We start from the raw sequence: 22,923 nt of genomic DNA on the forward strand, positions 1-22,923 counted from the left end.
ACTGCAGCAGGGAGAGGGCCCTGTCCCAGCTGGGGTCTGTCCTGGCCAGAGTCAGGACCAGAAGCACAGTGAGGGTGGCGTGGAGCCAGGCCGGGGTTCTGCCTAGGCCAGGGCGGAAGCGGGGGGCACAGGGCCCTCACCTCTGGGCCTCCTGTCCCCTTCTTATCCTGGGACATCTGAAACCCCAACCAAGCACAGGGCTCAGGCCCAGGGGATAAAATATACAGGTATATTTATATTATCAAAAGGTCCCCAAAGTGGGGAAGGGGCACCGGGCAGCCTGGGCCCTCCCGGTAAAGCCCAGACCAGAAAGGGGCCTGAAGGCCCCCCAGTCCAGTTCTCGGCCAAGAGCTCCCGTCCCACCCCAGCTGAGCAATCCTTCAGAGCACCCGCGCTTGGCTGTTCTGGAGTTTGTAGCAAAGGGGTGGGCTCCCTTCCAGCGGGGGCCCCGGGGCCTCAAGCTCTGAAAGGATGGCATTTGTCCAGAGTTCTCTCCGACCCCCTGACCTCAGGGTAGGTGACCCTGGCGGGCGGCGGGGGGTAGGGGTGTAGGTCAGGCCAGCAGGGCTGAGCTCCCACCTGCTGGGAAGAGGTAAGGGATTCCTCGGCAGGCAGACCCTGCTGCCTGCCCCCCACATCCCGGCCAGGGAATCCCATGCGCAGTCAGGATGTGGGGTGCAGGGGTGTGGCTTCCTCATGCGCCCCCTGCTGGCTCACACCAGGCATGCAGGGCATGAGGGTGTCTGCCCGGAAGGCTTCGTGGTGGTGGTGGCGGCGGCGGCGGTGGTGGTGGTGGCAGCGGCGACAGAGTCCCACCTGTGCTCAGACGTTTCGGAGGAGCTGCGGGAAGGCACAGAAGCCCAGATCCCATGAGCACTTGGCGAAGACCCCTGGGGAGCAGGAGAGAGGAGCGCCCCTGACCCAGGCGAACCGAAGGGGTCTAACGGGATGCTCGCTGAGGATGGAGGGACGGGGCGGGGCGGCGGGGAGCCTGTCCCGGGTCGCAGAGCCACTCACGGAAAGGGGGTCGGCGGCAAAGGCGGCCACACTCCGGCGCATCTCGTTCTCACTGCCGCGCAGCGGGATCAGTGATACGCTGCCCAGCCGGACCTCGGGCACCGCCCGGGACACGCGAGAGGGCTCCGAGGGCCACACCAGGCCGTCGTGCTGCGGAGCAGGGGAGAAGGGGGCGCTGGGGCCTGGGCTCGGCTTCCGCTGGCCCAGACGTGCGGCTCCAGATCCACCCACCCTTCCCAGAAACGCCTCCGGCCGGGGTCCAAGGTGACACCCTCAGCTTTGATCCCCCGCACAAGCCAGCCAGCTGTGTTCCTCAACAGCTCTCATCTCCGGCCACAAACACACCAATCCCAGGCCCCGCGCCAAGCAGGCGGTTCCAGGGGACCAAGTCTGCCTTCTCCGGCCAGGAACCCAGAGACCATAGCATCCTCTGCCCAGTTTCCCTCAAGACCCCGAGTCCCAGGAAGCTCAGGCCGAAAAGAACTCGGCCCAGGGCCCTCGTACAGTTTTACCTCCCTTCTCCCTAAACAATTCTGAGCTCTCATCTTAAAACAAAACCTCTGCTCAGAGTCCAACCCAGGCCTCTGGCCCTGCTCTGGCTTCAAGTCCTCCCCAGCGCGTTCCCACTGCCCCCGGCACGCAGCCCTGCACACCGCTCTCGCTTCGCTGAAAACTCTCCTGTAAAACTGCCGACGAGGTCAAAGTCAGCTTCCTTCGTGGCCTTCAAGAAGGAGATTTTGCTCCCAACTCCCCCTCCGGCGCCAGCTTCCAGCACGGCCTGGCTTCTCCCTCCTGGCCTCTGGGCTGTGTGTGAACCCGGCCCTCTGCCTGGAGGCCGCCCCTCTCCCGCTGGTCTCCAAAGACTCGGCTTCCACCAAACCCTCTCCCTGCCACCCTCCCACCCCACCCACCACCTCCGCGAGGCGGGGCCCTGGCTTCCTGCTGCCAGCACTGGGCTCCGAAGGCCCTCTATGTGTCTGGCATGCCTGGCTCGGGGCTCGGCCAGAGCAGGTACCAGAAAAAGTTTACAAGAGAATAAGCAAATACAATAATTAAGAACAACTCAAAATCCTGAAGCAACTGGGGGCCTGACTAGGGAACAAACACGGCCATTCTTGGTGATGGAGGCTTCCCCGGACCCACCCCACACCCTGCAGCCCGCGCCTGGTACCTGCATGAAGAGGAAGGTGGCGAACCACTCCCGGAGCTCCATCTGCGTCTCGCAGCACAGGTACCTGCGGGGGGCGGGGGGGGGCATAGGTTTGGACGCCGCCAGGGCCCAGCTGAGTGGGGGACACTCTGCCCGGCTCCCCAGCCCACAGCCGCAGGGCAGAGCACAGATCGGGACAGGGAGGGACCCGGTCATGGGGGCCGTGCGCCCATCTCTCCTGGGCCTGGGGCTCCTGCTCACCACTGTTGTTTCTCGTGTTTCTCTGTCTCATGTACCACGGTGAAGCCCCAGCTGCAGAGAACGGGCAGGTGGAGTCACTTGACAGCCTGCAGAGGCCTCAGAGCCCAGAAGCCTGGCCCGGAGCCGGGGCAGAGTTCAGGGCCTTCTGCAGGCACAGCACATCCCAGCCGCTGCCAGCCTCCCAGGCCCTTGGCGCCCCCACCCCCCAGCCCCGACCCACCCCAGGCTGCCCTAGTGCCCCAGGGATGAGCGGCATGCGGGGGGGAGGCAGTGTCAGGAACCCAAGTCTAGTGACTGCAATTAACCACACTAATAGTGGCCAAGCCTCACTCTTCAATGTTTAGAACACACAACCCTGTTGACTACACTGCAATTAAAAAAAGAAGAAACACGCATGGAGCCAGCCTGTGGAACAGGCACGGCATTGTCTTCCCCATCCTGCGGATGTGGGACGTGCGGCCCAGAAAGGTCCCAGAGTTAGTCAGTGACTAAGTGGATTTCCATCCAGGCCAGTCGTGCTCAAATATGAGCAAGCCTCAGAGTTCCCCGGGGGGCCTGGGACAGCACACCCTCCCCGAACCCTCGATTCAGCAGGTCTGGGGCAGCGCCCGAGAACCTGGGTTGCCAAGCCCTTCCAGGGATGCGGATGCTGTGGTCTGGGAGACACCACGGAACCGACCGGTCAAGGCCACAGCCCTCAGCTGTGCCGCCTCCACCGGCTCCGAGCTCCGCAGGCCCATCTCCCCGCCCCTGCTCACCAGGTGGGTGGCCGGAGTTTCTTCTTCACCCCCAGGTAGACTTTGAGACTCCGGACGGGCCACTCCTTCTCAGGCCGGTGACTCTGGGTGGGGGCGGGCAGGGGGAGCGGGTTCAGTCAGGGGGGCCCTGGGGCAGGTCTCCCCAGCGGGTGGCTCTCTCCCCACCCGCCCTGCAGCCCAGCCCAGCGGCCCTCCTCCGGGAAGCCTTCCTGTCAAAGCCCCCCCGCCCCGCGGCAGCGTCAGACAGTCAACCCCCGGTCCCCGAGGCAGCTGACGTCCCGAACAGTGATTCCAGGCCCTCGCTGCTGCCCTGCCCTTGAGAGCTGACTCAGGGCACCGGCTGGTCCAGACCGTCTGTGGCGGGACAGGTCTGCACACTGCACGTCATCCTCGGACCCCAAACTGCACAGGCGTGTGCGAGCTGAGAGCCCCGGTTGGCGACGCGAGGCTATTTATCTCAGGCTGTTTCCTCCTCGCCCCTCCCTGCCTCGCGGAGGCTCCAGGGTTGACTGTGTGAACAGAAGGCTTGTGGGGTGAGCAGTTACTGGCTCTTTGGTTCCACAAAGTGAAGGCCAATGACTGAGGCTGAAGCAGGACAGCCAATCGGTAGACCACAGGAAGAACTTCCCGATGGTCCAGGCCGGAGAGCGAGACCGATGTACTGGGGAGGGCACCAGGTCACTGACGTGTTCACCGCTGGTCCCCGCCTCTGCATATGGGTCTGGGCTTGGAAGGAGCAGGCTGGCTCAGAGGCAGGGGGATGGGAGCAACGACTTCCAGGGAAGAGGCTGGTTGGAGGTCAAGCTAATGAGCCTTCCTCCTGCTCTGGGAGCCATTTGCTCAAAGCCCTGCCCCCACCAGGCACTCCTGGTGCCAGAGGGGCACCAGGGTGGATGGCGGGGGAGGGGGATTCACTTACAACCGAAACTGGGGGTCAAAGATTGAGCCACCTCCACTCTGTTCCCCACCATTGCTCCCAGCCACCCCCAGGCATGGCTCTCAGCAGGGATGAAGAGGGGACCAGGGGACCAGGGGACGTGGAGGAGAGATGGACTTTTGGGAATTGAGGTCGAAGAAGGATGGGCCGCCAAGGGATCAGTGGAGACCTCAGTGCTGTCACGGGGGGGTGTGGTTTGTAGGGGGCTTACTAGGACCCCCCCACCCTGCTTTCTCCCCTAATGACCCAGCCCCTGATGGGGGAGCCCCATGTCTCCTGCACATAGCACCTGACCTGACAATGGCCAAGTGCCCCAAACGGCCAGGAACAAGCTGGGCTTCAGGCACAGGATGATCAGGGCTGCAGGCAGGGAGGAAACTGGATGGTGGTTTGGGAGAGGAGTCTGCAGATACGGGGGAGTGGGGAGCGGGGAGAAGACGACAAAGAAGACGCCTACATGCAGTCAGAGCAGATGCAAGGCTGAGCACACCAGAGAAATCAGACTGCAGGCTGGAAGAAACTCGGCAGCGGGACTGGGGAGACTGAGAAAGAGGCCATAAAAGAAGTCAGGCCTCAGGCCTGGAGAACATCCAGCACTGGGCGGGAGAGGAGGAAAGATGTGGGGGAAACGGCTGCAGGTGGGGAAGGAATCAGGCTGAAGAAATGAAAATCAGACTGCAGGCTAGGAAGAAATCAGGCTGCGGGCGGGCGTGAGGGGAAGAGAGCTGAAGCAAGGCGTAAAGGGAATCCAGCGTGGGCAGGGCCCGGGGGGCTGCAGTCGGGGTGTGGAGAGGACGCGGGAATGAATGGGGTCAACCAGGTTGTGGCTCCTTGTGGATCCGGAAAAATAACACGTGCCTTGGCTTCCTTGGGTGCCAGTGTGCCTGGCACACGCGTTGCAGGCATGCGACCTGAGCATGGCCGAGGCAGGAGGCCGGGGAGCTGGCGGGGCAAGGGGAGCACCATCCAGTGTCCCTTCAGTTCTGATCAGACAGCTCGTGTCTCCAGCAGCTCTGAGGCATGAGCTCACTGGCAGAGAACCAAGCTCAGCTCCTGACGCTCAAAGATCTTTGCTGGAACCAAGATCTTTCTAGAGCGTGCCTTTCCCAGGTGCCTCAGGACTCCTAACAATGGGAGGCCCCAGCAGGGGGCTTGGGTGACCCTCAGCTGTCAGAACTGTCCCAGTTTCAAGTCTTCTTTGCCACTGCTCCATAAGCCAACAAATGCCATGACTACCAACACCTCAGGAGCCAAGACACACCTTCCTGGGGCTCCTGTGAGACCAAGAGCAGCCGCCCCGCCCGGCCCTGGAGAGCACGGCGCAGCCCTGCGCTGATCAGCCTTCGCTGCCGAGGCCTTCACTCCCTGATTCCCACCTCAAGGAATAAAAAGCTGGAGCTGTGAGGCTAACGTCCTCGGGGTCTGAATCCCAGGCTACCTCCCGGATGGCCCTGGGCCCTCCCCCGAGGCCCGTGCTCTCACCTGCGGCCTGGAGCAATGCCCCTTCTCATGGCACCACCGCACCACCTGGGCTGGATAAACACTAGCTCGGCCCCCCTTTTTAGCTCTCCTGGCGTCTCCTCCTCCACATGAAAGGACCAAGGCTGCTTCTCCCGGTGCCTCAGGCCCGCTCCCACCTCTCTGCCCACACTGACCTTCTTATTCTGCTCCACTGGGCTAAGTAGCCCTAGCAGAAAGGGGCCAAGGAAGTAATATCCCAGGACCAAGGGGGGCTGCCTGGAGGAGGGGACAGGCCCAGAAGTAAGGATGTGATTACAGGAAGCGGCAGAAGAGAGAAGAGGAGGCACTGCCCACGAGGGTCAGCAGGAGCACAGACTGAATGAACAGAGGTAAGATGTGCAGAGAGAGGGAGGTGAGGGCTCTGCTCTGCTCCCTCCATGTCAGCCAGACCTGTCCAGATGGCCTGGGGAGACCGAAGGGGTCGGAAGGACTGGAGACACTAGTGGGGGCCAGTGTGGGAGCCCAGGCTCAACGCCTGGGCTTGGACACCTGTTTCTGCGGCCTGTCTCTGCAGAACATCCGTACTCTGGCTTCCAAGGCAGCGCTGGGACCCGCAGGGGTATCATGGGAGGCAGGTCTCCGCTGGTCCCTAGCAAGGCCTTTCTCCCAGGCAAGAGCATCATTCCAGGGATAGGGAAGCCCCCAGGGAGGAGACAGTGAGCTCCCCTCCCCAGCGGTGTGCGAACAAAGACCAGAGAGCAGCTAGGGAGGCTGAGAGGCTGAGCGGGAACTCCTAGCACAGATGGGGAATGTGCCACTCGCCTGCCGTGGCCTCGCTCTGGCATTTCCGGAAAAGGGCAGTAGCAAGGCATTCTGACAGCCCTAGAAGGCTCTCAGCAGTGGCAGGAGATGAAGACCAGAGCTCTAATTTGAGCCCAGGAGCCTCCACTAACTGGCTCCACGGCCTCGCACTGAGTCCTCTGGAAAAGCCTCGAGCATCACAACCGATGGGGGCCCCGACCTTGGGGGAAGGACTCTGGGGCCGGGTTGGGGATGGAGAGCAGGAGCCTAAGCCATAAGCCCCAGGGTGGAGGCCAGCGCTGATGGCAAGAGGCCAGGAAGCCATGCCTGGAGATGGCCAGAAGCTCTGGCTGTGTCCCCACACTCCCGCCAGGCTCACTTGGCCCCCAGGCGGTGTAAGGCAGCTGGCAGCTGGCCCACAGCTACTCACGGTCTCAGGGGCCCCGCTCCACGGCCTCTGGCTCTGTTTGATAGAGGATTAGGGTTAAGGAAGAAGCAGGCCCAGTTCAGAGCTAGAACAGCGTGTGGGGTGCACGGCGGCACGTGGCATGTGTGCGCAAGAGACTAAGCTAGGGCGGTGGGGAGGTGCTGGGAAGGACACGGAGTCCGGTCCGGGAGGACGCCTGGCATGTGGTCGGAGTGGGCCGGGGGGCATGGCCTATGTAATGACAATGCATGCGTGGGCCACGCCTTGGGGCTGTCACCATGTGCCATGTTCTTGTGGATGCTGTGGACCGGGCACAGGTGAGACAGACGCACACACATCGGGTACCTGGATACAGTGGCATCCAGGTACCAGGACCTAGTGGGGCTCCAGGCCAAAGCGGAGTGACCCCCCAGAGCCACAGCAGGAAGGTCCGAGGGTCCAGAGCTCTCTCCCAGTGCAGAGCCATCCCAAGACCCCGTGCCGGGGACGCTCCCGTGAGGCCTGGGGGGACGCTTGAGCGTGGCTGCCCGTCACGGGGCAGGACCCAGGGATCACGTACCCGGACCTCCTTGTAGAGCCGCAGGCAGCTGCTGTTGAGGATGAAGTAGCGATCGTGGAAGCCGCCTGAGGGCAGGCCCAGGCCCAGGAGGCTGCGGTCCTCGCGGAACTTCATCATGCCGTGCTTGGTCTCGCCCACGTGGCTGGCTGGGGGAGGAGAGGGGTGGGCACAGGCTGCACCACCCCTGCCCACGGACTGACACCCAGGGCGGGGTCCCAGGACACTGCTCCACCCTCGGAAGAGGCCTGCCCACCTGGTGCCCTCTGCCTGAGCTGCTCCTGCCCAGTGTCACCAGGTCCCCTGTGCCCGCTCCAGATGGAGGGACCCCACCAGCCTGCCCAGCCCTGTGGGGGGGACCGCACCTACCCAGGTAGAGCAGCATGGCCTCCATGGACTGGTGCTTCTTCACCACCAGGTAGCTGTCTGTGCCCAGCCCGTGCAGGATGGGCAGCACCTTCTCCGCAAAGTGCAGGGGGCGCTCTGGGGAGAGGTCACACCTGCTGTCAGTCACCAGGGCCACATGGCCTGAAGCCACTGAGGGCTGGCCCAAGGGCACCCCTCATCTAGTGCCCAGTGGCACCGCCCACTCCCTCTGCCTCCAAGAGGACGTCACATCACGGCCGCAACCGCCCCCACGCCCGAGCTTCAGGCTTCACACATGGGCCAGGACCAACCTGCTCTGACCCAACACGTCCAAAACCAAGCCCGTGAGCTTCCCTGGGGGCCTCAGGGAGAAGAGCACCCCTGCCAGGCCGGGGGGGAGGAAACAAGCCCTCCTCCCTCTCACGTGTCCAATCTCTGCTTCTGTCGTCTCCCTGCAGCCACCTGGGCCCTGAGATGCTCTTCGTCTTGAGCCAACCCTGCGGCCCTGCCGCAGCCTGCCGCCGGGCGCTCACCCCTCCACGGGTCTCTCCAGCGCAGCAGCAGCAGCAGTGAGCCTTTCCAGCTCCCAAGCACTAACCCTTCAGCGGCCACCTCTGCCTCTGTCGCCAGCTCCCCCGACCCCGGGCCAAACCCTCACTGCCCTCAGCTCAAGCTCCTTGAAAGGAGGGTGTCCTTGGCCACCGCAGGGCTTTTGCCCGTGTTGTTCCCACCGCGCGGCAGGACCTTCCCCGCCGCTTCACCAGGCAACCGCTACTGGTCCTGGACCTTCTAGTCCAAGGACTTCAAGCCAGAGACCCCGTTACAAGCTCGAGCAGCGCCGTGGTGGCCCTGTCCCTTGCGGCAGATAACCTGGCTGGAGTTGAGCGTTTATCAGCGAGATCACGGGGTCGGCGTCTTGACTGCACCCCGCACCAAGCCCCGCGAGGGCAGGGACTGTGTGTCCGGCTCCCCAGCTCAGGGCCTGGCACTCTACGAATGACAGTCAAACAAATGAACGGACACCTCCCAGCCCCCACTGCCACTGCCCTTCATCCTAAAATGTCTCTATCACCCCCTTGGGCACCGTGGCCCCTCTGCAACACCATCACAACCACCCTACCTACACCACCTCCCACCCACTCCTCTTGCAAGCTCATCACCACCCACAGCCCCCTTCGCCTCCAGCGCCGGCACCCACAATCCCATTATCACCGGCATCACCCCCCCGGCAAGCAACACCATCTTCACAGACACCCAGAAAGCGTCAGGGCCGACCCCATCTACCCCCTCACAGTCCTTCCCGTTAGCCACATTACAGCTGTCCTCTAAAAGCCCTGCCAGCACGCTGTCACCACCGTCACTGAGATCAGTGTGACAGCAACATCCGTCACTCCAAACCCCCCTGAGCACCACTGTGGCCACATTGCGGTGTAGAGGCGGACAGACAGGCCGCCCTTCCCTGCACCAAGCCTGCTGGTCACCCACCTGCCTCCTCCCTCTCATTGACCTCGAAGCAGGTCCAGTAGTCCTTCTCCCTGATGCCCACATTCCTGCGATCCAAGATCTCCAGCGTGAGCTCCTCAGCTGTCATGGATGCTGGGATCTGTGGAGACGGAGGAAGAGGAGGTCAGCCTACCCCACGCCCGCCCGGCTCTGCCGCAACCTTGCCCTGTGACCCAGGGGCTGTGCCCACCCCTCTCGGGGTCTGCTGGCATCCTGGGACGACGTGGGGTGTCTCTGAGCAACACTGATGAGCTGGGTGGGGAGAAGAGAGACAGGCCAAGGCACCGGCCTGATTCAGGTCCCACACTGGGGCTCCCCTTGGGACAAGAGCCAAGCTCCCCGGGTGTCATCTGAGCCTGTGCGCAGCCCAGCTGGGTTCTCCTGGCCCCTGGGCTTCTAGATCCCCAACCCCCACCTTGATATGTTGCTCTGCCTCCGCCTTCTTCTCTTCCAGGTACACCGTGCAAATGAAGTCACCAGCGTGCTGTGGGGAGACAGGGCTTAGCAAGAGGCCTGGGGGCGCGGGCGCAGGCGCAGGCAGCTGGCCTGAGTCCCCCACCCCAGGCCCTGTCCTGTACCTGGGTCCCACTGGCCGTACCAGCCACACGCATCTTCACGATGGCAGTGATCTCGTCCCGCTGCTTCCTTAGCTCCTCCTCGTCCACCTGGGGAGGGGAAGGGACAGGGACAGACGGTCACTGCCGCCCAGGAGGCTCAGCGCTGCCCTCTACCGCCCGCGGGCCGGGGACGCACACTGAACACCACCACGTAGCGGCTGATGAGGTCTTCCACCACACGGCCAGCCTTGTAGTCCTGCCCGTCTGTCTGGAAGAGCGTGGGCCCGAACACAATAGCCAGGTTGTGCGTGTTCATCTGGTTCGTGTCAGAGAAGCACTGGACACTGGACAGGGAAGGACGGAAGCCCAGAGTGAGCACTCCAGCCCTGAACTCCCCCTGTCCCGCCCTGTTCCTGACGGGCCCACGAATGGCCCTGGAGTGAGGCCAAGGAAGGTCCTGGTGAGAGAGGACCGCTAACTAAGGGAAGAGGGGACAGTCTTTTTGGCCACATCCTGGGGCCCGGGGAGAAGCAGGGCTGGGGAGCTGAGCGAGCTGGCCTCTGGCTGCGACCTCCTCTATTCTCTCAGCCTCCAGCAGGGAGGTGGGGGACAAAGCGTCCCAGCCCAGGGCACTCATAAGTCAGCACTCCGGTTCCCAACCTGCTGGGTCCCAGGGGAGAACAGTCACCAGGGTGGGAGTAGAACAGCGCCCCCGGCCAGTGCTGCCGCTGCTCACCAGTACAGGTGGCTGATCAGGGCCTTCACGGTGGCCCGGTTGACTGGGGGCAGGCGCGCCAGCAGCTCTCGGTACCTGGCGATCTTCTCCTCCTCATCCTCAATCTCTGGTTGCGGGGGAGATAGAACAGGTCAGGAACCCTCTGTAACCGCCTCCCTGTCCCACCCCTCTGCCTATCATCCTAGGTGACAGCGCCCCCTGCCCCTCCAGGTCAAATCGGGCTGGGTAACAGCAGAGACAAAGACTGCTCCAACTCCCAGGGACCCGGGGCTCTGTCTAGAGTGACAATGGACATGAAAAGAGGTGACGGAAGGGGCTGGAGCCCAGCGCTGGGGCACGCCCAGTCCACGTGCACGACGGGGAGGCGAGGGGAACCGAGCTCGGCGTAGACAAGGCAGCAGCACTGGCCGGGGGCTCAGGCTGGGTCCCGGCCGCAGGGCCCACCTGAGGCCTCCAGCCAGGAGAGGCGCTGGACTCGAGTGAAGAGCCCATCGGGCAGGTCTCGCAGGAAGCGCTTGAGCGCGGAGGAGACGTCGTCCACGTGCTGCTCGCCCTCCTTGAGGCGCACAGAGCGAGCGTCCTGCCGCAGGCTCTCCAGCAGCCGCTGCGTCTTCGAGGTCTGCCCGCACTTGCGGTAGATGCCCTCGGAAGTCAGGCCTGGAGAGGGGCGGGGCTGAGCCGGGCTGGGGGCGGGGCCAAAAGTGAGGGGCTGAGGGCATTGGTCAAGGGCGGGCCTCGCGAGGCTCTGAGCTCCTGGGAGGGCGAGGCTAAGGGGTCGCGGGGCGGGGCGGGGCGGGGCCTTGCCAGGGGGGCGGGGCTCACCGCACTGGGTGATGTAGTCCACACAGCGGTACACGATCACCGGGATGTCCGAGTCTCCGAGTTGCTGCTCCGACAGCGTGTCCCCTGAGCTGGCTGCTGCTTTCTGGATGGCGCCCAGCCAGCCTGTGAAGTCCAGCCGCCGCTCCCCCTGGATGTACAGCGTCCTGGGCGGGAGACGGCCCGTCACTTGGGAGCCTACCCCTGCCCCGGCCGTCCCAGCGCGACAGCCACAGGCTTCTCCGAGCCCCTCGGGGAGGCCAGGGCTCACCTCCTTCGCTCCACCAGCACCAGCACCTGGTTCTCGCTGTCCCCTTGGACGGCTGTGGAGGAGCCGGCTGAGGTGAGGCTTTGCTGATGGTCCCCAACTGCCCCCCTCCTGAGGCGATCTGGGCCCACGCACCCCTGGGACCCAGCCGCCGACTCATGGAGTGGCTGAGATGCACCCCAAGCACAGGGGAGGACATGAGAGGGCAGGCTGGCTCGAGTTCAGGCTTCTGGGGAGGGGCTGGGGGCCTGGGGGGGGGCCCAGGAGAGGGTGCCCTGGAGGTTGGGGGCCCAGGTCCGGGTCCACGCACAAAGCTCCTGCAGTTTCCGAAGTTGCAGTGGCTCCTCACAGGGCCCCTCTGGGAAGACAGCGTGGAGCTCAGAGCCAGTGAGGGAGAACCAGCCTTCCTGGGCCCGTTGCAGGCTCAGGCCAGCTTTGTAGGGTAGGCGCCCAAGCCTCTCGAAATCCCGGGCCAGCAGATCCTCAGCCAGGGGAGGCACGAACGCCTGGTGGGGAGGTGGCCGGGGAGACTGCGTCAGCCAAGGGCACTGATCACAGGATGCCCAGCTCTTTGGCTAGTGGGCATGTACTCATTTCCCACCCAGCTGCCTACCCTCTCCCCTAGCCCGGGCAGAACCAGCACAGTGAATTAATTCAGGTATCAGGCCCCACTTGATACCCACTCAGCTATGCCCGCCTCTGGCACACCTTCCCACACACCATTAGGGATGTCTCTCCTCTGGAGCCCCCTGGCACCACAGCATCCTTGCGCTGTTGTAGCACCAATTAGTTTTTGCTCTTTGGACCCCATCTGTCTGTCTACCAGCATGGGAGCCACTGAGGAGATGGGACCAAAACTGCTTCGTCTGGGTCCCCAGGGCTCTGTGGGCTGACCGTCAGGAGGCTCACGGGTGAGGATCAGTGAACAAGAGGCTAAGAATCAGGGGCTCTCATGCGCAGGAACCCTAGACAGCGCCTGCTTAGCCGCTGGGCAGAGGTCTCTCCTCTGCAGCCTCCCCGCCTCCTTCCTCCGGGACAAGTTCACTCCCCTGGAGGCAGCACTGTCCATCCCGGGATGGCTCTGCCGTTTATTATTAAACATGTATTGAGACAGGAGCCCTGACGCCCCCCCCCCCCCCCCGCCAGGGGGCTGCAGACCACGCTGGGCCCTTGCCCTGTGTCTGCTCCTTCCATGCAGCCCCCATTCCATGAGGTAGGAGGGCTGGGGTACACGGGGTTGGCCAGGCCCGCCTACCCTTGGTCCTGTCAGACTCCTCCCACGCCTGCCCGCTCACCAGGACCCACCTTAGCAATGCACTTGACCCATTCACGAGCCAGCTCCGCGTTCTCCAGCCCAAACAGGTACAGCCGCTCTCCCTCCGTGTACACCTCGAAGGTGTGCTCAAAACTGTAGACACGCAGGTCAGGGTTCAGGCCCAGCCCTGGCCCACCCCCACCTCACTGCCCTCGTGACTGCCCTGCCCCTGGCCCCCAAGAGGTGGGGACAAAGTCTTTGGCTAGGAACTCAGGTGACCTGGTCCAGCTCATGCACAGCCCCAGCTTTCTGTGCGACCCTGGGGAAGGCCTGTCCCTCTCTGGGCCTGTTTCCCCGTCTCCCCAGTGGCGGGCTGGACCTTCCATCAGTAACAGTCTACAATGCTGCCCAGGGGTGCTCACCCATGGGTGTCGGGAGGGGGCACTGCCAGGCACACAATCTCGCTGGCCCGGATCTCCCCGTTGGGAGTCACTGCCCGCTCGTTCTCATAGTAGCTCAGGACCCCGTCGCTAAGGACACACCAGCGTCGGCTGAACTCTGGGGAGAAGGTGGCAAGGGAACCATGAGGGAGCCCTCCACCCTCATCTGAACTTGACCTCTGCATCCTCCCCGGGCCCCCGCTCCCACCTGACCCATGTCCCTTCATCCTAACTCACAAGCTCCCCCAAATCCGTCCTCCTCCCTGCAGCCCCCAGGAGCCAGCCCAGCCCACCCCCCACTGGAACTGCCGCAGCCGCCCCCGCCGCCCCTCCAGCTGCCTCTGGACACCTAGACACATGCACGGCCCCTGCTCTTGCTGTCCCGTTCCCTTTGCCCACACTCTCCATCCTTCAAGGGCCGCCCCCCCATGCCCCTGCCCCTGCCAGCAGGACCCACTGCTCTCTGCTCTGCTTCCTCCTATAACGGCTCTGAGGAGACTGACCCCATAAAGGAACAGAAACGGGCACGTGGATCCGGAAAGCAGGAGAAAGAACACACTGAAAAGGCCATGCAGGCTCGCCTGGTTCACAGCACTGAGCATCGCTTTGGCTCAGAGCTTCCTGGCTCCCAGGGCAAAAAGGATGACTCAGGCAGTTATATAAATGACATTACTGGGCAGAGGGAGGCAGACTCGAGGCAGTGCCCCAGGGGCACCGAGGTGGCAAACAGCACAGAGTTCCAAAGAAATCTGTCTGGGGGCCGGAGGGCTTCATCCAGCGGTGCTGAGGGATGCAGTGAGCAACGGCCTCAACAGCGCTCGCACAGCAGACTCCGTCGCATCCTGTCTACAGGGATGCGACATCTGCCCTGGAGGGCGGTGTGGCCCAGAGCCTGCCTCTCAGGCTGGGCTCCCGCTAGGAGCGCCAGCCTGGCCTCCGGCACTCCTCGTCCTGCAGACATGCGCAAGGGCCCACTGCGTGCCAGGCACAGTTCCAGGTGCTGGCGGCTACAGTGGTGGTCGAGAGGGCACAGAGAATCAAGAACTAGGCCCACAAGCTGTCCAGCTGCTGTCAGATAAGAAGTGTGACAGCAGAGAGAAAGGACGGAAAGGACTGCTGCTTTGGCTGGGGATGAGGTCTCTGAGGAGTGACATTTAAACAGAGAGAAGAAAGGGACTAACCATGCGCATGTGTGGGGAAAAGCGTTTGGGGCACAGGGAACAGCAAGTGTAAAGGGCTTGGCGGGAGGAACACACATGTGCGAGAAAGAGGAAGGCGGCCAGTCAAGCTGGAGCAGAGTGAGCGAGGGGACAGGAGGCAGAGAGGTGACGGGGCCGGATGCGGTGCTGCAGATCGTGCTGCTCAGAGCCGAGCAAACAGCAGGCCGAGGCGAGAGAAGGACGGAGATTTAGGCTTAGTCCTCGAGCTTCCTAGGCATCCACAGCCTCCCAGGACTGCACGCCCAGCACAGGGCCCACAGCTGGCACGTGCTCGCTGAAGCCTTCCTTGGCCTAAAGGAAACTCTGCCAGTGACCTGCTCTCCAGTGCCATGCCCCACTCCTGCCCCAATCAGCCCACTTATTAAGCACCTACTGTGTACCCGAGACCATAGCCAGGAAGCCCAGCAGGGTGACTCTGCCACCGGGCACCTGGCACCCTCGTGGGTCCCCCAGCCTGGCCAGCTCTGGCTTCTTTGGCCCTGCCGCCAGGCCAGAATGCCATGGCCAGGGCAGGGTCCGGCCTGGCACCCACCTTCCCGGGCCCGGCGGTCCTGCAGCGGCTTGCCAGCTGAAGCGGTCTTGTAGAGGAAGCCACTGTGGCTCACGGTTGGCAGGACAACTGAGTAGTGCTTTTCCAGGGGTTTCATTGAATCCAGCCGAGGTACCTCTTTGGGGGGAAGGGGAAAGAATGGCTGGTCACACTCGCCATCCAAGGGTGTCCTCCTCACCCTACCCAGGGTGGGTATTTAAGCTGGCAATCAAGTCATCAGCCCCCGCTCCCCAGCCTAGCTCCCTGACTAGCACCCTGGGGTCTTACTGCCACATTCAGGACTTTGTCTAGGCCCTTCTCCACCTTGCCCCACTTGCACAAATTCCATCCCACTCACAAGGCCCGGCTCCAGGACCTCTCCGTCCAGGGAGCTTCCCTGACTCCCCAGCCCGGCTCTTCCTGTGGGAGGCACGGGGCCAGCACACGAGAATGAGGGGGGCCTCGAGCAAACCCACTAACCATCCCCAGAGGGAGCTTGTCTCAGACAACACAAAGCCTAAGGAAGCGGCCTGGCTCCAGCCCTGCTCCCAGCGGCCCCGAAGTCCAGGCCAGCCGGGTGGTCTCCTGTGCCTGCCCGGCCACCTGGGCTCTCCCCAGCCCAGTCCCCGCCCCATCCGTGGCCCCGCGCCCAGAGCCCTGGCCGCCGAGCTCCACCCTGGGGCCTGGGAGGTGGCCGCAGTGGCCAGCGCTGGGCTGTGACCAGCGGTGCTCACCCCCACTGCCCCACCTCAAGCCTGGGAGCCAAATGGGACCCAACCCGTCTGTGACAGAGCCCCTTCCAGACAGGGCAGCAGACAGGGCGGTGGAGGTAGGTGTCCCGCATAAGGGGAGATGCGGCAGCACCCCCAAAGCCACAGACACACTCTGCACTTGCACGAACCCCGAGGCTCTCGACACCCCCCAGTGCAAGGAAGCAGAGCCGCAGCAGCTCAGAGATGGACAGACGCTGGCACACGGACGCCGTCCTGAGGGCCCACCCCGCGGGTCAGGGAGGGACCCAGAAACACACGGAGAGACACACAGAGGGACACACACGAAGGGGAAGCCAGAGGCACAAAGGTACACTGACGTGCAAACCCGAAACACACCCCAAGTCACACACACGGTGGCACCAGGGTCCCTTGAGGAGCTGCAGTTACAGCTCCAGGGCAGTCAGTCAGTCAGATGTCACAGGGTGACACGCAGGCCCTGGCACCCCGCGACCACCCTCCCCTCCAAAGAGCCAGACCCCGGCCACAGGGCGGCCGCTCCAAGTCCATGTGCAGCCACTCACCCGTGGTTCGGTTGTTCCGAAGGAATTCCATCTGCAGGGTCTGTCCCGCCTGCTCAGCCAGAGCCAGGGGCGTGGGGGCCCCAGGGTCCCCTGAGAAGCAGTTGACTGAAGCCCCACAGCCCAGGAGCGCCTGGGTCTCAGCCAGGTCTGAGGTGGTGACTGCGGCACACAGGGCCTGTGGGGCAGGGAGGGGGTCAGCCCGAGGGGGGGGCCTGGGGACGAAGGAGTTCCCAGGTGGGGCCACCCGAGAGAGAGAAGAGGGAGGAAGAAGGACAGAGGAGGAGAGAGGGGCCGAGGGAGCGAGGGGCGGGGGCTGCCGCGGAGCCCTGCGGACAGCCCCGACGGCCAGCCAGCCACCAAGCCCGGCTCCAGAGGACCTCGGCTCCCTCTGCCGTGTGCAAGGGCAGAGGGGGTGCTGCAGCTCATTCCTCCCACATCTGAATTCCTCACCGCCTGCCCAGCCCTCCCAGCCAATAGGAGCGGCCGCCCCTCCTGGCTGGCGGGCTAGACTGGGCTGGGCTGGGGGCTGGACGCCTGGGTTCTTGGGAGGTGGAGGCCTGGATCCCACTGGGCTTCTAGCTGGACTGAGCCTGACTGGGTGCGGCTGCTTGGGGGAAGGGCCGAAGGTCGACCAGAGGTCATAAGTGGCATGCCCCTGCCGTGGAGCAGGCCGCCTCCCACTCGGGCCAGCCTAGACGGGGGACAGAGCTTGGCTCCCAGCCGCTCAGGGCCTGGGGCCCATGGGGGCCTCATCTCGAGTGGGGTGTGGAAGGGGGTGGGCTGGAGCAGCCAGCTGTTTTTCATGAGCCTGACAGGAAATAGCATCCCCATCAAGCTCCCTCCTTTTGGCAGGATTCAGAAGGAGCAGGACGGGGTGTGGAGACAGAGGAATCAAGAGGAGAGGGAGGCAGACAGATGCTGGGGACGTGGCTTAGGCCCAGGGGTCAGGCCTGGCTCCTCCTTGCTTTGTCCCAACTGTCCCCTGGCTTAGACAGGGCCCACAGGCCCACTCATTGCTCTGAGCCAGTGGGAAAGATGGGCTGAGACAGAGACGGCAGGGCGGGGGGGGCCGCAGGAAGGAAAGGGGGGTTTCAAGGGGCCTCACAGGCCCAACGCCCTCACCTTGTCCAGTTCCTCCTGGTTGCCAAAAAGCGGGTGGTAGCGGCGGTACTTGCCCTCTCTGTATTTGGCCTCTAGGTGGCACCGCCGGGCACTGGGGCTGCTGCTGGGCTGCAGGGCCTCACTGGGGGGCACGTTGGCTGCCCAGAAGTGGTTCCCAGCAGCGTTGCCCAGCTGTAAGAAGAGCTGTGGGTGTGGGCAAGAGATCAGAAGGGCAGCCTATGGCTGGGGGCCCATGCCGGGCAAAATGCTGGTTTTGAGGTTGGCAGGCTGGGGGCACCTGGCCACTCTCCCACTGGAGAAGCTCAGGGACAGCCTGGCCTGCTGGTGGCCCTGGTGCTCCCCGACCAGCTCTGGGCCTGAGCCCAGTTCCTCAGCTCAGTGACAGACAGGAGGCAGACAATCTGACAGGTGGAGGCCCCAGGCCTGCTGCCCGGTTGGGGCCTTGCTAGTTCCCCACCCAGCCCCACATCTGGACTCTGCATTCCTGAGACTATCACAGTTGGGGGGCTGGGGGCGGGGCTAGCCCACGGGGTGTGCAGGATTTGGAAAACATCTTCCGTCCCTGACATTCCCCCTTGGGCTCTGAGGAGAGGGTGAGGGCACACGGACCCGGCATCCAGGGAGCTAGTTGGTCCTTTCATTCTGCTGATCCCTGTTCGGCAGGCATTTCCCGGGCCCTCTACCTTGCCTGTTTGCCAGGTCGGGGGTGGGGTGCTGGGATCAGCGCAGGGGACAAAGCAGAAACAGTGCCAGCTGCACGGACCCACCTGTGACTTTGGGCAAGTCCTTTTCTCCCCCTGGGCCTCAATGTCCTCATTGGCAACCTGGGGATTCTAACCCGAACTCACAGGGGATGTGATACCAAGTTGCTCTGGAGTCTGCAGCTTGGCGGGGGCTGTGTGGTAGGGCCCGGCCAGCCTCCTGATGCGGGTTCTCCCCTGTAACTCCTACACCCTGGGTGGTTGGTACCTGGGCAGCCCAAGTGCACAGGCACAAAGGGACATGTGCGAGTGCCCCCCAAAGAGACAAACTGATAGGCCGGCGCACGTGAGCACAGGTAAAATGACATAAACATGGCAGGTTTTGTAGGACGCGGTCTGTGTGGCATATTCTTTTTCATCTGCTTTTTTTTTGGGGGGGCACACCTGCAGCGTGAGGAAGTTCCTGGGCCAGGGACTGACCCCATGTAGCAGCAGCGACTCAAGCCGCCGCAGTGACAATGCCAAATCCTTAACTGGCTGTGCCACAAAAGAATCTCTCTTCTTCTTCTTTTTTTTTTTTTTTTTTTTGGCAATCCTTGAAAACTGTAAAAACATTCTTAGCTCAACGGCCAGTTTGCTGACTTTGCCAAAAATGGACTTTTCCAAAATCCCACCCACTAGAGGATCCCGAGGGTCTAGCTCCAGGGCGCTGGGGTTGGTGAGGGGCAGCAGCGCAAGAGGCAGACCCCAAGTACAGCTGGCTCCCCACCTCGATGAGCACTTCCGTCCACACCTTCCTGTCCATCTTCAGGCTCCGCACCTTGGAGACGCCAGCGCCGAGGCCGCGGTGCGCGCCTGCAGGCAGAGGGCCAGGGCGTGGGGTCATAAGGGTGCCCGGGGGGGCAGACAGGGAGAGACCACAGGCAGGACCCCGGGGCTGGGCCAGCAGCTCCAGAATCCAGGCACAGACCCTGCCCTGGGCACAAAACTGAGCCCTGGACTCATCACCTGGGCTCCTGCATCAGCTTCCCAGCAAGGTCCCTACAGCTCTGCCGGGCCCCCTGCAGGCCACTCGCCACACCGTCTGGCCAGAGTGACTGATCTCTTGAAGTACAAACCCCAGCTCTGGACCCTCTCAGGGCTCGGCAGAATGAGAGCCAGATTCCTTACCCGCTTCTCCTCCAGCCTCACCTCCTGCCTCTCCCCAACCCCGCTTCCCCCATCCACTCGGAGGCCCGCGTGCCTCCCTCTTCTAAAGGGCCCGCTGGTTCTTGCCTCAGGGCCTTTGCACGAGCTGCTCTTTCTGCCCAGACGGGCTCCCCAGGGTTGACTCCCTCCTGACCTTCAGATCTCAGCTGACCTGTCACATGCTCAGAGAGGGCTTCTCCGAAAACACATTCTCTACCTGGCCCTTGTCATGAGCGGACACTTCGACTGGTTTGGGCATGTTTTCTGCCTCTCCCCACCAGAATGTAAGCTGCCCAAGGGCAGGAATGTCGACGGTTTCAGGGTCTAGTCTCGGCTCCTAGAACAAAGCCTGGCACGTGGCGAGCACAGACTAAACCCCTATGAAATGAAAGGGGGGATGGGGGGCTGGGGCTGGAAGGCTGCAGACTTGCTCAGCTCCAGATCCCGCAAAGGACCCTGCGGCGGGGAGGGCCTGGGGCACCGGGAGGGCCTGGAGCTGCCTGGCTCTGGCTTCGGCCAGCGTCTGAAGCCCAAATCTGACAGCGGCCCTCCCAACTCTGCCTCCCACGCCCCTCCGATGAATCACCAGCGCCTCCCTCTGCGTGCAAAGCCCTGCCTGACCTGGCCTCCTTGCGCTCCCTGAGGTGACAGAGGCGCTGGACGCCCACAGGCCTGAGTTCAAATCCAGACTCACTCACTTACCAGGTGACCCTGAGGAGCCATTTTCCCTCTCTGTGCCTCGGGGTCCCGACTCGTTACAAATTGAACCCCTGCCTTGCAGGTTACTCAGGGTGGGAAAGGCTTGGTGCCCAGGCGCAGCTTCATAAACGATGCTGTTACTGCCTTTCCCCCGTCCCTGCAGGCAGCCAGGAGGCCCATCTTCCAGCACCCCGGCCCCGCGCCCACGCACCTGCGCAGCGCTTGCAGATGACGACGCAGAGGTTGATGGAGGCCCAGTCGGGCTGGGCCGCCTCGCAGTCAGCACAGAATCTGTTGGGGGCCACGGCCCAGATGCGCTCAGCCACCTCTGAGGTAGACAGGGCCTCCGCAATGGCTCCCTGCATGGCCTCCAGCCACTGCTCCTTCTCCAGCTCTGATTCGGCCGAGAAGCTGGGGACACAGGAGTGGGATGGGGGACTGGTGGGCAAGGGCTCAGGGGGACTGGGGAGCAGCGGGGTGGGGGGGGCACAGCATGGAGGAGAGAAGAACAGGCAGGGGAGCTCATGGGCAGAAGAGGGAGGCGCCCAGGGTCTGTGGGGAGGGTGGGCATGGTCTAAGGTGAGGACACCCCAATCCTGAGAGACGTGGGAATGGGGGGGGTCTGGGAGGGGGCAGAAGAGACTCTGTGCCCACCAGGGAGTAGATAAGGTTGCTGGAAAGCAATGATACCTGAGCTAAGACTTGATTGATGAGCAAGGCTTAGCCTTGTGAAGCGAGAGAAGGGTGTTCTACTAGACAGAGGGAACAGCATGTGCAAAAGGACAGGATGGCACACAGGGCATCCCAGGGCCTGCAGGAGGGATGCGTGTACAGGCAGAAAAGAAGCTGGGAGACAGAGAGGGGCAAGCTTGTGTCAGGCAGAGGAGGGCGAAGTGCATCCAGAGGACAACAGAGAAGCAGCAGAGGGTCTCAGGGGGGTGGAGTGGGGGTACAGAGATGTTATCCCCCTGGGTCTTTCCTTCCCTGCTGCCACCAAGTCATATGAGCGCATTCAAGATTCAGCTCCAGGAGTTCCCACTGTGGCGCAGCAGAAAGGAATCCAACTAGCATCCATGAGGAGGCGGGTTTGATCCCTGCCTCCCTCAGTGGGTTAAGGATCCAGCGTTGCCATGAGCTGTGGTGTAGTTTGCAGATGCTGCTTGGATCCTGCATTGCTGTGGCTGTGGTGTAGGCGGAAGAGCCATAGCTCCGATTCGACCCATAGCCTAGGAACTTCCATATGCCACAGGTTCAGCCCTAGAAAGCAGGGGCGGGGGGGGGGGGAGGATTCAGATCCACCCATAACCCACTGCCATGGCCAAGGAAGGCACTGCTGCTGGAGACATAACGGATGTTGATACTGCTTTCCAGGAGGTGCTGAAGAAATACTGCCCTCTGGCACGAAGGCCTAGCATTTATGCCACACCTGCCGAGGCCTTAGCCAAGCGCTAAGCCTGTCTCTGTGCGCTTGCATCCACATACGTCAGGCTGGTGGACACCAAATCAACCTAATTAAAACTGATGACCACGAGGAACTAGGGAAACGGGCAGGCACCTGTAAAACCTACAAGGAAGGGAAACTCCAGGAGTTCCCATTGTGGCTCAGCAGGTTAAGAATCTGACTAGCTTCCATGAGAATGCGGGTCTGATCCCTGGCCTTGCTCAGTGGCTGAAGGATCCAGCATTGCCGCAAGCTGTGGCACAGGCCACAGATGTGGCTCAGATCTAATACTGCTGTGGCTGTGGTGCAGGCCGGCAGCTGTAGCTCTGATCTGACCCCTAGCCTGGAACCTCCATTTGCCACAGGTGTGGCCCTAAAAAGCAAAAAAAAAAAATCAAGTTCCACACATTAGATATGTGCAGTTAATTACCTCCCAAATATACCACAATAAAAATGTTAAAAATAAATATATATATATATATATATATATTTTTTTTTTTTGGTCTTTTTAGGGCCACACCTGTGGCATATGGAAGTTCCCAGACTAGGGGTCAGATCAGAGCTACAGCTGCCGGCCTACACCACAGCTCACGGCAACGCCAGATCCTTGCCCCACTGAGTGAGGCCAGGGATCGAATCCACGACCTCATGGTTCCTAGTTGGATTCGTTTCCACTGTGCCACGAGGGGAACTCCCAAAAAAATAAAAATAAAAATAATTTTAAAAAAAGAAGGAAAATTCCAGAAAGTGGTTGGTTGAGGTTGGGTGGCAAATTAAAGGATGACAAAGAATCTCAAGCCAGAGACGTCCGTCAAAGATTACTTTGGGCGTTCCCGTCATGGCGCAGCAGAAACCAATCCGACTAGTATCCATGAGGACACCGGTTCGATCCCTGGCCTTGCTCAGTGGGTTAAGGATCCGGTGTTGCCTTGAGCTGTGGTGTAGGTGGCAGATGCAGCTTGGATCCTATGATGCATCAGTGACCCGGTGATGGACTCCGAGTGTTATGGACTGAATCGTGTCCCCCCGAAAAGTCATAGGTTGAAGCCCCCAAGCCTAGCATGAGTGCACCTGGAAAGGCAGCCGTTAGGGAGGGAACTGAGGTTAAGTGACATCCTAAGGCCAGGGACCCAAGACGGGCTGGTTTTTTTCTTTCTTTCTTTCTTTCTTTTTTTTTTTTTGAAGTTTTATTTATTTATTTACTTTTATTTATTTATTTTTTTATGGTTTCTTTATAAAGAGAGGAAAGGACACCACAGCTTGCTCTCTGCACCTGCACAGGCACAGGCATGTGAGGACACGGTGAGGAGGCGGCCGTCTACAAGCCAGGAAGAGAGGCCTCATCTGAACTAAGCTCGACGGCCCGACCTTGGACTTGCAGCCCTCAGAGCCGTGAGAAAATAAACCTGTTGTTTAA

The 22,923-nt window shown here is 62.1% G+C and overlaps 1 protein-coding gene across 26 annotated transcripts in view; it reads right to left on the minus strand.

Moving 5' to 3' along the window:
• Window positions 1-215: 215 nt before the first annotated feature.
• Window positions 216-22,923, minus strand: part of ARAP1 (ArfGAP with RhoGAP domain, ankyrin repeat and PH domain 1) — a 63,091-nt gene continuing 40,383 nt past the window's right edge. For 4 of the 26 annotated variants that reach the window (XM_021102283.2, XM_084975158.1, XM_084975159.1 and 1 more), the window contains 24 exons: window positions 20,277-20,476; window positions 18,948-19,033; window positions 17,478-17,660; window positions 16,356-16,530; window positions 15,065-15,199; window positions 13,295-13,430; window positions 12,923-13,025; window positions 11,928-12,123; window positions 11,621-11,672; window positions 11,353-11,516; window positions 10,975-11,187; window positions 10,531-10,636; window positions 9,991-10,138; window positions 9,816-9,902; window positions 9,653-9,721; window positions 9,220-9,337; window positions 7,738-7,851; window positions 7,372-7,517; window positions 6,816-6,848; window positions 3,187-3,269; window positions 2,429-2,479; window positions 2,189-2,252; window positions 1,018-1,167; window positions 216-840 (listed from right to left, as the gene is read on the minus strand). In XM_021102283.2, coding sequence (XP_020957942.2) covers window positions 823-840; window positions 1,018-1,167; window positions 2,189-2,252; window positions 2,429-2,479; window positions 3,187-3,269; window positions 6,816-6,848; window positions 7,372-7,517; window positions 7,738-7,851; window positions 9,220-9,337; window positions 9,653-9,721; window positions 9,816-9,902; window positions 9,991-10,138; window positions 10,531-10,636; window positions 10,975-11,187; window positions 11,353-11,516; window positions 11,621-11,672; window positions 11,928-12,123; window positions 12,923-13,025; window positions 13,295-13,430; window positions 15,065-15,199; window positions 16,356-16,530; window positions 17,478-17,660; window positions 18,948-19,033; window positions 20,277-20,476 — 2,830 coding nt within the window. In that variant the 3' untranslated portion in view covers window positions 216-822. Of the gene's footprint in view, window positions 891-1,017; window positions 1,168-2,188; window positions 2,253-2,428; window positions 2,541-3,186; window positions 3,270-6,815; window positions 6,849-7,371; window positions 7,518-7,737; window positions 7,852-9,219; window positions 9,338-9,652; window positions 9,722-9,815; window positions 9,903-9,990; window positions 10,139-10,530; window positions 10,637-10,974; window positions 11,188-11,352; window positions 11,517-11,620; window positions 11,673-11,927; window positions 12,124-12,922; window positions 13,026-13,294; window positions 13,431-15,064; window positions 15,200-16,355; window positions 16,531-17,477; window positions 17,661-18,947; window positions 19,034-20,276; window positions 20,477-22,923 lie in introns of all 26 variants that reach the window. The other 22 variants (XM_084975151.1, XM_084975152.1, XM_084975153.1 and 19 more) reach the window with 11 other exon arrangements.

The sequence above is a fragment of the Sus scrofa genome, chromosome 9, assembly GCF_054392235.1.
Source record: "Sus scrofa isolate SSC_HxYL_T2T_F1_AM1 chromosome 9, Sscrofa_HxYL_maternal_Yorkshire_Landrace_v2.0, whole genome shotgun sequence".
NCBI lineage: Eukaryota > Metazoa > Chordata > Mammalia > Artiodactyla > Suidae > Sus > Sus scrofa.